The sequence below is a fragment of the Engraulis encrasicolus genome, chromosome 7 (genome assembly GCF_034702125.1).
Source record: "Engraulis encrasicolus isolate BLACKSEA-1 chromosome 7, IST_EnEncr_1.0, whole genome shotgun sequence".
NCBI classification, from domain to species: domain Eukaryota; kingdom Metazoa; phylum Chordata; class Actinopteri; order Clupeiformes; family Engraulidae; genus Engraulis; species Engraulis encrasicolus.
In genome coordinates, this window is record NC_085863.1 from 38,931,382 (window position 1) to 38,946,381 (window position 15,000).

General features: G+C 43.5%; 1 protein-coding gene across 1 annotated transcript in view; it reads left to right on the top strand.

Annotated features, from left to right (window-relative positions):
* Positions 1-15,000, top strand: part of ubash3ba (ubiquitin associated and SH3 domain containing Ba) — a 50,850-nt gene that overhangs the window by 27,311 nt on the left and 8,539 nt on the right. The window contains exons 2-10 of the mRNA XM_063203492.1: positions 517-570; positions 1,896-2,082; positions 6,458-6,656; positions 7,485-7,654; positions 8,741-8,949; positions 10,032-10,176; positions 11,415-11,535; positions 11,782-11,904; positions 14,678-14,770. Of these exons, the coding sequence (XP_063059562.1) occupies positions 517-570; positions 1,896-2,082; positions 6,458-6,656; positions 7,485-7,654; positions 8,741-8,949; positions 10,032-10,176; positions 11,415-11,535; positions 11,782-11,904; positions 14,678-14,770 (1,301 nt within the window). The remainder of the gene's footprint in view (positions 1-516; positions 571-1,895; positions 2,083-6,457; positions 6,657-7,484; positions 7,655-8,740; positions 8,950-10,031; positions 10,177-11,414; positions 11,536-11,781; positions 11,905-14,677; positions 14,771-15,000) is intronic.

Genomic DNA, 15,000 nt, shown 5'->3' on the forward strand with positions numbered 1-15,000 from the left:
TCTATGTGTCACTCTCTCGATCACTGCTGATCTCTCTCTCTGTCTCTGTCTCTGTCTCTGTCTCTCTCTCTCTCTCTCTCTCTCTCTCTCTCTCTCTCTCTCTCTCTCTCTCTCTCTCTCTCTCTCTCTCTCTCTCTCTCTCTCAATTCACACATCTTTTTCTGTGTCTACCTCGATTTGCCTGCCACTTCATTACTCCCTCAATTGTGTGCGTGTGCGTGTGTTTGTGTTTGTGTTTTTGTGTGTATGTATCTTTTGGGAGAGAGAGAGAGAGAGAGAGGGGAGTGAGTATGTGTATACATCATGTCATGCCCATGTACACAGTTCGCTGAACTCACTGCTGAATCCCCTCATTGTAATAAACATCCCCTGCAAGAGAGCCTATTGATTTTATGACTCATGCAACAGTAGAGCTGATCCCTTCCTCCCTCTCTCCCTCTCTCTCTCTCTCTCTCTCTCTCTCTCTCTCTCTCTCTCTCTCTCTCTCTCTCGCTCTCTCTCTCATTCATATTGTAGGTTAAAAGCATTGGTTTCAACCGGGGGCAGAAATGTGCAAGCGGCCTGCGACTGGTGAGTACACACACGCACGCACGCACACACACACACACACACACACACACACACACACACACACACACACACGCCCATATTACATTTTTAGTACCATTAACGCATGCATTACGTTTCTACCCTATACACCGTTTAGGTCTCAGAGGCTTTCAGTCACTATTAAGTCTGTAGTGCCCCCTACTGGACTGTTACCAGTGTTGCATGCACTAAAACCACCGTGTGTGTAGTACTGTAGTAGTAGTAGGCTCTGACTGCTGAAGTGTGAACAACACCCAATACATTTGCAGTTACGTAAATGCATGAATGATTTAGGCACCCATGCATTTCAGCCGTGGTAGCCTCGCTGTCTGTTCTATATGACCTACATTCATTCTTCAGCTAACCTAAATTCAACAACGCAGCACTGAATTCGCTGTACTGTGCTCACTCCATATATTGAGCTAGCTATCATACAAGTCATGTACAACCGCCATTGACTGATTTATAGATTTAATTTGTCATGTACTCCTGCATTTTATCATGGAATGCTATGTTTTTAAACGACTTCCTTTTGTCTTAAGGATATGCATTTAGTTGATGCTTAACAATAAAGTGGTAAGACCCGTTTGTTATCTAGCCAAAGGGGCATGTGATGTAAATGTAATTAAATCTTTTGGTTTTCATATGTTTTATGTACAGGCATCTGATGTAATGTAATCTTTTATTGATTCATGACAATACAGCCAAGGAAAGTATTATTGATTTTCCAAACGTGCAGATATCATCTAATGTAATATAATGTGTTATTGCTTCATGACACCACAATCAAAGGCAAATGCCTTTCCAACTAAACACACCTGTTCTGGATAACCTCTTGCAAGATTATTTTGTAATGGTTTCATCCCATTACAATCAAATGAAATGTGTAGGATTAAAGCGTCATGGGTAATGGAATTGAATGTACATAGTAAAAATGCAGTATTCATTTAACAATTCAACACTAATGTAATACAATGGATATAAACAGGGCTCTAAATTAACTTTTTTTAATCACCAGTCAAAAATGAGTAGTGGAGTCTAATCTTACTAGCCAAACACACACCCACTAATGGGTCAAAGTGGCTAGGAAGGTGAAATTTGACCAGCATTTGGCCGGTTGGCTGATGTTAATGCAGAGGCCTGAATATAGTAAATAAGAGACTGAATATTTAAGAGACTTGGTGTAAATAAGATACTGTGTGTGTGTGTGTGTGTGTGTGTGTGTGTGTGTGTGTGTGTGTGTGTGTGTGTGTGTGTGTGTGTGTGTGTGTGTGTGTGTGTGTGTGTGTGTGTGTGTGTGTGTCCAGGCTGTTCTCCCACGTGGATGACCCGTTCCTGGACGACCCGCTGCCCAGGGAGTACGTGCTGTACCTGCGGCCCAGTGGGCCCCTGCTGCACCAGCTCTCCCACTTCTGGCAGCAGAGCCGGGCCACCTGTGGCAAGAACAAGGCCCACAACATCTTCCCCCACATCACGCTCTGCCAGTTCTTCATGGTGAGTGGAGAGAGAGAGAGCATTCTTATGTCGCACAACTCTTTTTCATATTTTTAGGGACTTTTTGATTTTATAACGACAGAGATAGTGAAGAGAGAACAGGAAATGATTGGTGTGGAGCTATGGGGTAGAGCTGGGGTATGAGCCAGGCTGGGCTTGAATCTGGGTCACCATAAGAATGTTAAACCCATTTATGGACGGCCAAATGCTGGTAAACCTGTGGCTGGTTATAATTTCATAGTCACTAGCCAAATCGGCAGGTAGCTTATTCTATGATAGGAAATATCAGAGTGGCCTATATTCTTGTTTTCCCCTTGTGTATTCAAGTTCAAGCAAAAGCTCAGTTACTCAGTTTCTGGTTGTTTGATTTATTTCCTTATAGAAAGTTATGTACGTCATGATAAAGAAAAGAAAAACAATATCAAAGTTGTGGCTGAATGGCTAGTGGTTCGGAAAAAACACTTGCCACGGTGGCCGGCGGCAAGTGAAAAAGTGAATGTAAAGTCCTAATGTATGGATGCCTTAGCGCGCTGAGCCTCAGCACCCCCCGTGTCTTAGATCTCTGAAAGAGGTGTATGAGTACTGTACAGTGTAGTCTTGTGCTCTTTTCCTGTGCTTTTCGTCTTCTCTGTGTGTCTCTCTCCCTGTGTCTCGCTTGTGTTTCTTTACATCTGTCCCGTCCTCGTCCTCTCTGTCTCATGCTCTTTCTTTATCTGTACTGTTTGTGTCTTTTTTGCACCCTTTCTCTCTCTGTCTCATTTTGTCTATGTGTCTGTCTGTCTGTCTGTCTGTCTGTCTGTCTGTCTGTCTGTCTGTCTGTCTGTCTGTCTGTCTGTCTGTCTGTCTGTCTGTCTGTCTGTCTGTCTGTCTGTCTGTCTGTCTGTCTTCAACTCCCCCTCTCTCTGTTATTGGGACTTGTTTCAGCAGATGCCTGATCCAATGCGTATATAAGACCATACTGAGACCAGCCCCTGGGTATCGGGGACAAAAAGCTCTCATTTCAGTCTGCTTCCTGTCAGTCTGTCTGAGGTTCGCGTAGGATGATCTACAGTATTTTTTAGTGGTCCATTCAGTTCACAGTAAAACAAATAAATGCAGTGTTAATTCAACACTTAGAGTCGATTTAACACCTAGAATGTGAAAAGTTCATGAAACCCAGACTGCATACTGGGTACTGTTCTTTTTTTTTTCTTTTCTTTTTTTTGGAGCGAAAAAATAAAAAATACAGAGAAAAAAGAACAGTATCCAGTGTGCTGTGTTTCATGAGCTTTCCATATTGATCAAGTTTTCCTGCCTTACACCTGCACCTGGACAACTGAAGTTTTGTGCACAACGGCTTTCATGCACTTTGATCTCCGAGAGTGTATTTCGTCCCAGTACTCCGTCAGGGTTGAATTAACACTGTGTTTTTAACGTGTACCTGTATGCGCCGAATTGTAATTGTTTTGATATTGGCATTAAATGTCTACGGTTGTGAGATTTACGAGTTTCACTTCCCTGTTAATGAAGTGCAGGGAGACCCCCAATGTTAGAAATGGCTGTGTTTTTTTTCTTTTTTTGTCATTACCATAGCATCCGATAGTGTGCTCAGCTGTTATTTAGGGTTTAGGTGAGAGTACACGCTGCTGTACACTCTTCTGGCCTTTCAGACCTGTCACTGCTGATTGGCACCATAGTCCTTGTTGTTGTGCTTTGCTCCATGACGTACCCGAGGATATACTGTACTGTCTGTACGAGGGGTTGAGATGCATGAGAAACCATGCTTTTGTGATGACTTTGCAAAAAAAATAGGCTGTATTATATTGCTATACATTTAGTTTAGTTTTAAAAATCAGTCCATCTCATTTTGTCTGGGCTTGACTTGTACGTGATTACATTTAAGCAGATCAGACACAATATATTTTTTAGAGATTTTTGTACCTGAACTCTTCATGTAGTGCTTTGGTGTGCACACTGTCTTCTCTTAAGCCATAGATACTTGATATTGATTTGGAAAAAGGCCTTTGAGTCCCTGCATTAAGCCGGGGGTTTAGCAAGTCGGACCAATCTGTGCTGAGGGGAAGGGACTAAGGCGAATTTCATCTGTTTCAAGTCTTTTTCCAGGTAGTGTTACACACTCCAGTGGATTCAGCACCCACACTGAAAAAGAGAAGTAGACAATCAAAGACAAGTGTGCTAAAGCAGAGTTTGAAGAAGACGTCTTGGGCTTTGCTATGTGTCCTGGAAGTGTGTGCTAGTCTAGAAGCACCCCTCCTCGGTCTTCTCGTGATAAAAGGACACAACCTGAAATGAATGAATGTCTCTTCCTCGTTTGTTGGGAATTTACGTGTCAGTAATATGGCATATGTTTCAGTTTGGTAAAATACTATACCTTCTCTTTTGTGTCTTTTTGTGTGCTTTTTATTGTACTCAGTGAGTTTGAAGAAGAACTTCTATATGTAGGCTACTCAAAGTGTACTTTAGAAGTGTCCCTCCTGGGTCTCTAAGTGATAAGGGCAGGACCTGAAATGAATGTCTCGTCCTCTCCTGTCCTCTCCTCTTGGGATTCCATGTACTTGTGCTATGGTTTCTGATGCGGTTTGGTACAGTAGTGTACCTCTTATCATGTGTCTGTCATTTTATTGGGCCTACTGCTTTATGGTTTCATCTTAACATTTTATTACTTTTTTTACGACTTCATCTGTATGGTGCTCTCCGTTTCATTACGGTTATTGTCTTCCTTGTTTGGTGATTTTACAACAGCTCTAATGAAACTATTGTATTGTATAACTACTTTTGCTTTGGCTGTACATATTCTGGCTGTCCACTTTGATCATTACAGTAGCTGTATCCTCCTCTAGAATGTGGTATTCTGAAAAGTTGGTTTACTGGCCCCCACACACATCTAGTGGTAACTACAATTGAGGAAAGTTTCAATTGCCCAAAACAAAGCAGAACCATAGGGGTTACCTTCACCACCTTCTTGGAATAGCTTCCTGTTACTTTTTTGGTGTCATAGTCATGTGATTTGACATAATTTGGCTCACACTGTTGTTGCACACTGTTGTCTCTTTTCTCTGCCCATATTTCTTGCATAGTATGTTCACCACTACACCCTTCTGCTGTGTTTCATGTACTGGAGTATACTGCATGAAATACATAGGAGTGCACCCCTTTCTCTTGACATGCACAACGTTAGACACATGATATTGATTTGGGGGGGAAAGCTTAGTGTCTCAGTGTAGTAATTGGAATTGAGCAAGGCGTCCCATTTGGGGCTTATGGGATTTGGGGACCGGTAGGCCCTTCCGTCCTCTTGCCCGTTTGACCTTTGTATTAGACACAAGGCTTTTGGGGTCAAGGCAGATTGGTTTTATATGAGCCGCTGAGCAAGTGAAAGTGAGTGAGAGTAAACCTGATTATGTTGAGAGGTTGAGAGGTTTTTAAGAGGCCATGTGAGGCAGGACTAGAAAAGACATCATTCATTCATCCAAACGTATTTACCATCAGAGAGCGAAACTTAATGCCAATATGTGCAGATTATTTTTTTGTGTACAATCACAGACGTCCGTGGCAAATGGGTTCCCCCTAAGGGACCACAGATTTTAATGACGTTTGGAGGGTAAATAAAACTGACTTGACTCCATTTGACTGCACTCACCCCTGTTAGGCTGGTATCATGTCTGGTCATCTTGAAAGCATTGGCCTCTAAAAGTCCAGTTCAGTTCAGTTTGTGTACATTTTTAAAGAGGATTACTACAAAAGTATTTGGTCAAAATCTGTCCACCGGATTCTGTTGTCATGCAAACAGAAATCGCTGAGTCAAGTACAGGCTCAACGACCAGAGAAGAATAAGTGTTCGGTACTTTCAGACAGAGTGTAAGGATCTGGCCCCAGAAAGTGTCAAAAGCTCAGTCGGATACGAAGGAAAAGTGCTGTACTGTACTTCATTTATTACAGGTTACTACAGAATCTGACAGAGCTTACATAAATCGTATAGTGATGTAAACTGATTTAAATGTGTCTCAGAAATGGAGCGGCAGCTTACACTCACACACATTCATGCAGCAAGGTGCATGCAGGGTTGGCGAGGAGGCTACCGGCAACATCATCATAGGACGATCATTATATAGCATAATAAATACTTTGACTGTACGTGACTCAAACATGTCCTGCACAGTATGCAGATGCCAAGATGGAAGCAACATAACATCTAACATAATGTAGTAATAATAATAATAAAAAATAATGCAATTCGACTCGCCTCTCTGTCACTCTGTTCTTCTACTGTTATAATAATATGCAAAAAATAATAATAATATATAATACAGGCAACACATCATATAACAGTAATAGGTAATAATGTGATTGGCCTCACCTGTCTGTCTCTCCGCAGTGTGCGGATGCCAAGGTGGAGGCCCTGTGCGAAGCTCTGCAGGCCACAGTGAGCCAGTGGAAGGGCCGCTTCCCCAACCCCCTCCCCCTGGAGCTCTACACCTCCTCCAACTTTATTGGCCTATTCGTCGACGAGCAGATCGCCGAGGTGCTCAAGACCTTCGCCACCGACTTTGCCAACGAGGCAGTAGCAAAAGCAGGTGAGTGATAGCCTCATATAAAGGCTGGAATGGTGGAAAAGAGCCCCATCGGTTCTTAGCCTAGGGTTCAGGCCCCCCTAATTAGGCACCCGAGATTGCAGGGGTTCCATGGTACTTGTGAATATTATAATTAGGCCGACAGAATCCTAACAACTCATCCAATAGGATCATCAAAACTTTGCACCCCATGCCCTAAGTCATGGATGTTTTGAATTAAAGGTATTGCAGAGTCTTGAGAGGCATAGCAATTTTCAATGTGCACATACGGGTACAATTTTGGGTTGGGAGGGGTGTGTCGCGTCTCGGACACAGGTAAGGGGGACTTTAGGAAAAGAAGGTTAAGAACCACTACCTCAGATGATACCTCCAGTGTCCTGCTCTGAAAGTTTTGCAAGTACTGTATGATCACTCGCTTTGCACACGGTTGTTTAAGGTCGCAGAGCAAACAAATTCCAGTCTTTACAGGACTTCTGTGAATTTGACAATCCTTTTCATAAGCAGAAGGATCCCAAGGGGTACTTATGTCAGAAGAATTCCAAAAAGCCATGGAAGCTCTCCTAAGGTTCTACCCATATTATAGGAGCACACCTGGCCACAAGTCTTTCATAATGTTGAAGAAGAGAGATTAGTTTGTAGATCATAACTTCAGCTCATATTTTATTTATTCCATCGGACAAGAATGGAACTCCCTTATTCATAAATAAAAAAGAAGGCTTAGAGATATATTTTATAACCCACACCACACCAACATTACATAATGTGCAAGGATCTACACACAGTAGGAGACTCTTCACTCAATTTATTTTTTCTCTTTTTTTTGTTCTACAGATGTCCATGTGGAGCCTCATAAAAAGCAACTCCATGTGACTCTAGCGTACCACTTCCAGACCAATCACCTTTCGTCTTTAGAAAAGTTGGCCAAGGGCATCGACGTGACGCAAGGCTGCGACTGGCTGGCTGCACTTTTCTCCCGGGACATCCGGTTTGCCAATCATGAGGTACGTTATGACAGAGAGCAGGAAAGGACAGTGTATGATTATGTAATTTCTCCTACTTCCACTTCCAGGTAATAGCATTTACTTTTGGAAGAAAATGTCTTTAATATCCTTTGGGATGAATAAAATACTTAAAATCAAAATGATGTTTGATTTACAGTGACTTACCATTGAGGAAAATGGCTTGGCTGCAGCAAAATGAGCAAAATGTGAGCTGTAATGTCAAAATAAGTAGTTTACCATTTGCGCAGAGTCTCTCTTATTACCCAAAATTGTAATGGCCAAGTCTTAATCTGTTGCTTAAGGCGCTTAGGCTCTTGTTATGATGTAGTTGAGTCTTTTCAGCAAAGTGTGAAAAGACTCGAGGTTACACAATTGCTATTGGTTATAGCTTAAAAGGGTACTCGTTGGCTTTTACTCTAGTTAAGCAATGGATGCATACATAAATTAATTAACACTTAGAAGTGGGCACAGATAGCTCAGGGGTTTCTGATGAAAGGTGAGACACAACCCCAGTTGCTTACAACTGAACGCTTTAAACTAACGTGACCTGAATGGGAAGTCTTCAGAGACGTTGGGTGGGTGGTTGTGTCCTCTTTGTGTCCTTCTGTCTCCTCTTGCCCGGTGGTCAGCTCTTTTCTCCTTGTGTCATCTCTTATATTTCTAGTGCTAGTTTATAGCAGTACGTTACTTTTAGAAGATCATTTGTTTCATTTCCTTTGGTATAAATAAGCATAAATGTAATAATCTACTGTATTTGATTTAAACTAACATGCCCTGACATCTGCCTTCTCTCTTCTCCCTCTTTTCTTCTCTATTCTCTTCTCTTCTCTTCTCTTCTCTTCTCTTCTCTTCTCTTCTCTTCTCTTCTCTTCTCTTCTCTTCTCTTCTCTTCTCTTCTCTTCTCTTCTCTTCTCTTCTCTTCCTCTCCTGTCCTCTCCTCTCCTGTCCTGTCCTCTCCTCTCCTCTCCTCTCCTCTCCTCTCCTCTCCTCTCCTCTCCTCTCCTGTCCTCTCCTCTCCTCTTCTCTCCTCTCCTCTCCTCTCCTCTCCTGTCCTCTCCTCTCCTGTCCTCTCCTCTCCTCTACCAGACTCTGCGGGTCATGTACCCGTATGTGCCCCAGAACGAGGATGAGCTGGAGTTGGTGCCCGGGGACTTCATCTTCACCTCGCCCGTGGAGCAGGGCACTGCCAGCGAGGGCTGGGTCTATGGCACCTCGCTGGGTACGGGGCTGTCTGGCCTACTGCCCGAAAACTATGTCAGCCGGGCGGACGAGTGCGACACATGGATCTTCCATGGGTGCGTCTTAAAAAAAACAACAACTAACGCTTGTGAACTGGGTGTGCTCTGTGAAATGTTTCATATTGTGTTGTCGGAGGAGGGCTGTGAAATGTGTGTTGTGATTAATCTATGTGTAAATCCTTTATGAGGCGTTCGGGAACAATTAACATGAAGTAAACACAGCTGGGTTGAAAAAAAATCTCCCCCAGCATATAATTCTTGGAAACAATTATTATGTCAAGTCGGTATTTATGTTTTTGGTCTGGAAACTTTTTGATTGTGGGGTAGACACAGAGAGAGGGAGAAGGAGACAGGGAGAAATGTGTGTTAGCTGTTTTTTTCTTTCTTTCTAAGACACACACACACACACACACACACACACACACACACACACACACACACACACACACACACACACACACACACACACACACACACACACACACACACACACACACACACACACACACACACACAAGAAAGCAAGAAAGAAAGAGAGGAAAGACTGGAAATTGACAGATCAGAAAAGGGAAGGAGAGAGGAGTGAAGTGAACAAATGCCGTGTGATTGCCATGTAGAGCTGAGTGAGGGCTGCTGCAATGGCCATGAATGCTGCTTGTATCAAGTGCAACTGTGAAATGGGAAATGGATGGCATTGATATTGCACTCTCTTACACTCAGCTCAGCAGAGCACTGCAAGCACTTCACATCTAAATACATGGCATTCACACACAGCAGTGATCGATGGCAACCATGCAAACTGTCTACCAGTGCACTGATAGTGCTACCGTATGGTATTCAGTATCTCTCAATTCTGGTCAAGGGTGGCTGACATTGAAACATGTGGTTCTCCCATTGCTGGCTGAGTCTTTGACCCAGTGTCGAGCCTGCTACATTGAACGAGACAAAGGCTGTCTACAGTGTATTTATCTCACTTTCTTTTTTGTCACTGAGATTTTGGTCTGTGAAGAAGATTCTGAAGAGGAATGGAGTGTGAAGCGTCTTCAAGGTCAACGGAGAAGTCCAGCTGCTTAATGAACAGCTAAACTCTTTGGAGTTGATGTGAGATGTTGATCTGTGTCATATTTGTTTCCCATCAGGTCCCATTCCTTCCTCAACTGCACCTCCCCCACGGGTATGGGCGGGGCTCTGAGCAGTCTGCTGCTGGACCGTCAGCTGGACGGCCGCCTGTTGGACGAGCCCAGTCCTATTGACCCCCCCAGCCTAATATGCCAACCTATGCAGGTACTGCGCACCTCCAGTACCCAACCTGATATTCAGTATATACTGTATGGACAGTTAGCTGTGTGTACAGTTAGCACCTCAGATAGCACCTGGGTTCAGGCCGTCAGGAAACCTGCGTGGCGCCTGTGAAAGTCTTGTTAATGACACGAGCATGGAGGAGCCCTATGGGTCCAAAACAGTGTATAGGCCTATATAGTAGGCGATGAAAGGTATTTATGAAATACATTATCTCTTTATTATATGGAAGGTTGCTCATGTTTGAACACAATGTTGCTGAAGCATTCACAAGACGAGGCGTGTCTTGAATTGATTTCTGTTTTTTTTTCCTCAACCAAAATCACCTTTGCATGAGTTTTGAGAATATTGTAGCCGTCCGTTTTTCCCCTGTGCTTCAGTACTATGTTGTGCAGGTGGTTAGGTGCATATGGATTGCCAACCATTTTCTGCAAACCATTTTCTATTTTGTGTTTATAATGTGATGGTTACGTTGATGTCATATGACTAAATGATTGCTATGATATGCTTCGCTATGTAAGTATTTTCGGTAACACTTTACTTGACGCCGGTGTCATAAGCATGTCATTACTGTGTCATAATAATGGTGTAATAGTGTTATGCATGTGTCATAATCATTATGTCCATGTCATAAACATTTTATGACTGTTGGCCTTAAGTGACATTCGGTTATGGCAAAGACAACTGTTGGCCTTAACTGACATAACCGAATGTCACTTAAGGTCAACAGTTATAAAATGTTAATGTCATGGACATAATGTTTATGACACATGCATAACACTATTACGACACTATTATGACACTGTAATGACATGCTTATGACACCGGCGTCACGTAAAGTGTTACCGTATTTTCAGGCATACATTAAAGACTGTTCTTTTGATATGATTCTCCAGGTCACAAGGCAAACCTCTCATATGAAATTCCAAACATGCCCTTGTCTTAGTGGCCAAAGCTGACAAATTTCCTGAATTTCAGCCCTGAAAATAGACACTGTGATATTGGTTCAATTTTCAAGTATACATATTGTGCGCAAAACACAACCAAACAGTATGTAGTGATTCTAATGGAGTGTGAGGCAATATCATTACTTCACCTGGCACTCAAATGGCACAAACAATGTATATAGTGCCTGTAACAAGAATTGTGTACTGTCACAGAAGTGGTTTGTGTGTCAAAAGCTGAGTGTCTGTCCTGTCCTATCCCAATCTTTCCTGTCCCAGATGCTTCAGCCAAACAGCCAATCACGGCTGCCGAAGAGAACCCTGTTCGTGTGTCGCCATGGCGAGCGGATGGACGTGGTGTTTGGGAAACACTGGATCTCCCAGTGCTTTGATGCCAAAGGTACGACACAGCACAGCAGGCAGCCGAAACTGGATTAATACCCACAAGAGCCAAGAGAATAAATAAATAAATAAACTCCCAGACATGCTAATGAAAGACCAGACTTCACTGATTACAGGGTGGGTGGGCGGGGTGGGCCTCCTGTGTATGGACCACTTTGATAACGTCTGCTCTGGGCGGCTAACACTACATGCATTGTGTTGCTGAACGCACTGCGCCGTGCTCACTCCTCTCTACGCCCCGCAGGTCGATATGTACGGACTAATCTCAACATGCCGGCTAGTCTTCCAGCCAGGACTGGGGGCTACAGGGACTACGATAAGGACTGCCCCATCACTGTGTTCGGCTCCACGCAGGCTCGGCTTATAGGTAGGTAATCCCCCCCGGGACTCACTAGTTCGACGCCCTTTCGTGACTTACCGCTTACGTCATACGACCCTAAACCTAATCCTAACCCTAACCTTAACCCTAAACCTAACCCTAAACCTAACCCTAACCTTAACCCTAACCCTAACCTTAACCCTAAACCTAACCCTAACTTTAAATCGCTTGTTTGAAATGTTTGATTACCATGTGAAGTCACGAGAGGGCGTCAAACTAGTGAGTCCCAATCCCCCCCCACGCCCACGTCCCCACCCCCGCCTCGCTCCCCCAAGGTCACATCACCGCCCAGGCAGACCAGTCTTATCAGTTCGATTCCCCCTCCTCAAAAACTCCACAGCAGCTCATCCCCATCGTGCCAGCCATTTTTCCACCTCGCCATGCCCATTCCAAATTTCTGCCTACGCAAATTCAAAACTATTCGGAGCGTTAAAATTAGAGGACAGAGCCAGGCCAGACCAGATTCATGGCCCAGTTATGATGATCCTATGGTGCGAGGCCAGATCAACCCGGCAGGCAAAAAAATCTGTCGTTTCTACATAGTTTTTGTCTGGATCTAGCTTCATCATGAGTCTGGATCCAACCCTCCACAGTCCACTCACCTTCACCCAACCAACTTCCTCCTCTTCCTCCTCTTCTCCCTCCTCTTCTCCCTCCTCTTCCCTTCCACTTCTCTTGGAGAGACAGATAAATGCTGTAGTTGGGCCCTTTAGTCTTATCTCACCGGGATGTCCGTTTAGATTTCCTGGACCCAGACAGTAAGTGTTTGGAGTGGAGTGCAGTGGAGTGGACTGTATAGGAAGTCATAGGGGGGAAGGCAACCGAGCGAGCGAGTGACCGTCCGGGGGTTCACTGGAGGTAAACAAAGCTCAGGGCTCACAGTCACAGTCTGCTTTTCATCATCATCTCCTCCGAGCAAGCAGGCCGCCCCCACCCTCTCTCCTATCCACCCCCTCACACACGCACGCACGCACGCACGCGTGCACATACACACACACACACACACCTCCTCTCTCGTTTCCACTCTCCACAGGATCTCTGGCCTTCCGCCACCGCACTCTGGAAGAGATTATATTTTATTTTTTATTTTTTTTCGATTAGCAAAACGGCCCCAGTGATATATGAGAGATACGAGGCCCTACTAGGAATTGTTTGGCTGATTCGATTTCACATTTTGTATTTTACAAATTAGCCATTTATTGCGTTATAAACACATTTGTCAGTATGGCAGACGCACAAAGATTTCTTTCTTTCTTGTCATTAAAGGAGAAGTCCAGTTTTTTTAACATTAAGGCCATTTTCTGGGTGTACTGCAATGTTTTAGAGTCCTCCTCACCGTTTATTTCATGTTTGCTGCAGTCTCTGTTATTTGGCTGATTTGGATTTGATCTCAACCAGCTTTAGAATGGCCGTCTATGAGCACCTGCAACTCTGTTCTTAAAATCACCTTAAACATTTGTTTTCGAAAGTCTACAGCTCACAAAGTGGTTAGGGGTGTTCACTAGCAGTCCCTAACAAGTTTCAAGGCGAAATATGGCTTCTGTCATTTTTTATTTGCCATTTTGTGAAAGAAAGTGAAAGTGAAAGTGAAACTTAATTTACAAATTGCTACATAAAACACACATAAAACACGACAGATGCCATATTTCGCTACAAAAATTCTTAAGGAACACCAGTGAATACTGCTGAACACTTGGTGAGTTGCATATTCTTGAAAACAAATGTTAAAGGTGATTTTAAGAACAGAGTTGCAGGTGCCCATAGACGGCCATTCTAAAGCTGGTTGAGATCAAATCCAAATCAGCCAAATAACAGAGACTGCAGCAAACATGGAAAAAACGGCGAGGGGGACTCTAAAACATTGAAGACCACTCAGAAAATGGCCTTAATGTTCAAAAAACTGGACTTCTCCTTTAAGTGGCCTGCAGGGATGTTTGTCAGAAGAGGCATAGAAAGTATTTTTAGATGAGTTCAACTCCTAATACTGATGCAACGTAGAGGTTCCTGCCACCTAGTAAATATGTGTATATGTATACACACAGAGTAGCCTACATACACAGTACAGATGCAGTGTTAATTCAGCACTCTGAGATTGGGAACAAATGCACTTTAGGACAGTGTTAAACTGACTTTCTAAGTGTTCAATTAACACTGAAACACTGAACTGATTCATTTTGCAGTGTTAGTTAGAAAATCAGAGATGACTTTAAGACTTTTCCAGAGTGCATTTTGTCCCACACTTCACTTCAGTGTTGAATTGACAATGCTGCATTTCCTGTGTATGCGTATGTGTAATTTTTTGCGGAATTTTTTCCGTAGGGCTCTGTGGGCAAACTCAGGCCTTAAGGCCACATGTTATCAGAGCCTAGAAAGACAGCTTTTAAATCCAAAGTTCGTAAAATGGCTACCCAAGACAGGGTCTTGTGGGTTTGAGATTAACCAAAGTCCATACAGTAGGCTACTGTATTCATTCATTACAATTGCCAAAATAAAATAGCCAACAAGTTATGTCAACGCACATTATATTTCTTATTATACAGTAGACACACAGGCATGCTACCTCTGGCATCTGGCCCTTCGGTCAATAGTCCAAACCCAATGTCGCCCTTGGTTGTGGAGCAGTTGTGGCCGGCTAAGGACAACTATAAACTTGGCTTTTCTCTTCCTGCTTGCCACGGACCCCCTATTACCCTCTCACGAATCCCCAGGAGTCCCCGGGCCCCACTTTGAAAACCACTAATCTGGGCTTTTCTCTCCACAGGTGAGGCTCTTCTGGAGAGTCATACGGTGATAGACTTTGTGTACTGCTCTCCGTCACTGCGCTGTGTGCAGACAGCCCATCACATCCTGCGAGGTACGTTAGAACACAGCTTTTATTACTGTACACAGTAGAATACCAAACCATAACGACACCCCTGCTAATAGTTACTATACGTATACTGTGCACCAAGCTCATATTCCAAACCAAAAGGTAAAGCAAGCCAATGCAGGTTTATTTGTATAGCACATTTCATACACAGAGGTAGTTCAATGTGCTTCTCAAATAAAACCATAAAAACAGAGTGAAATCATAATAAAAGCACA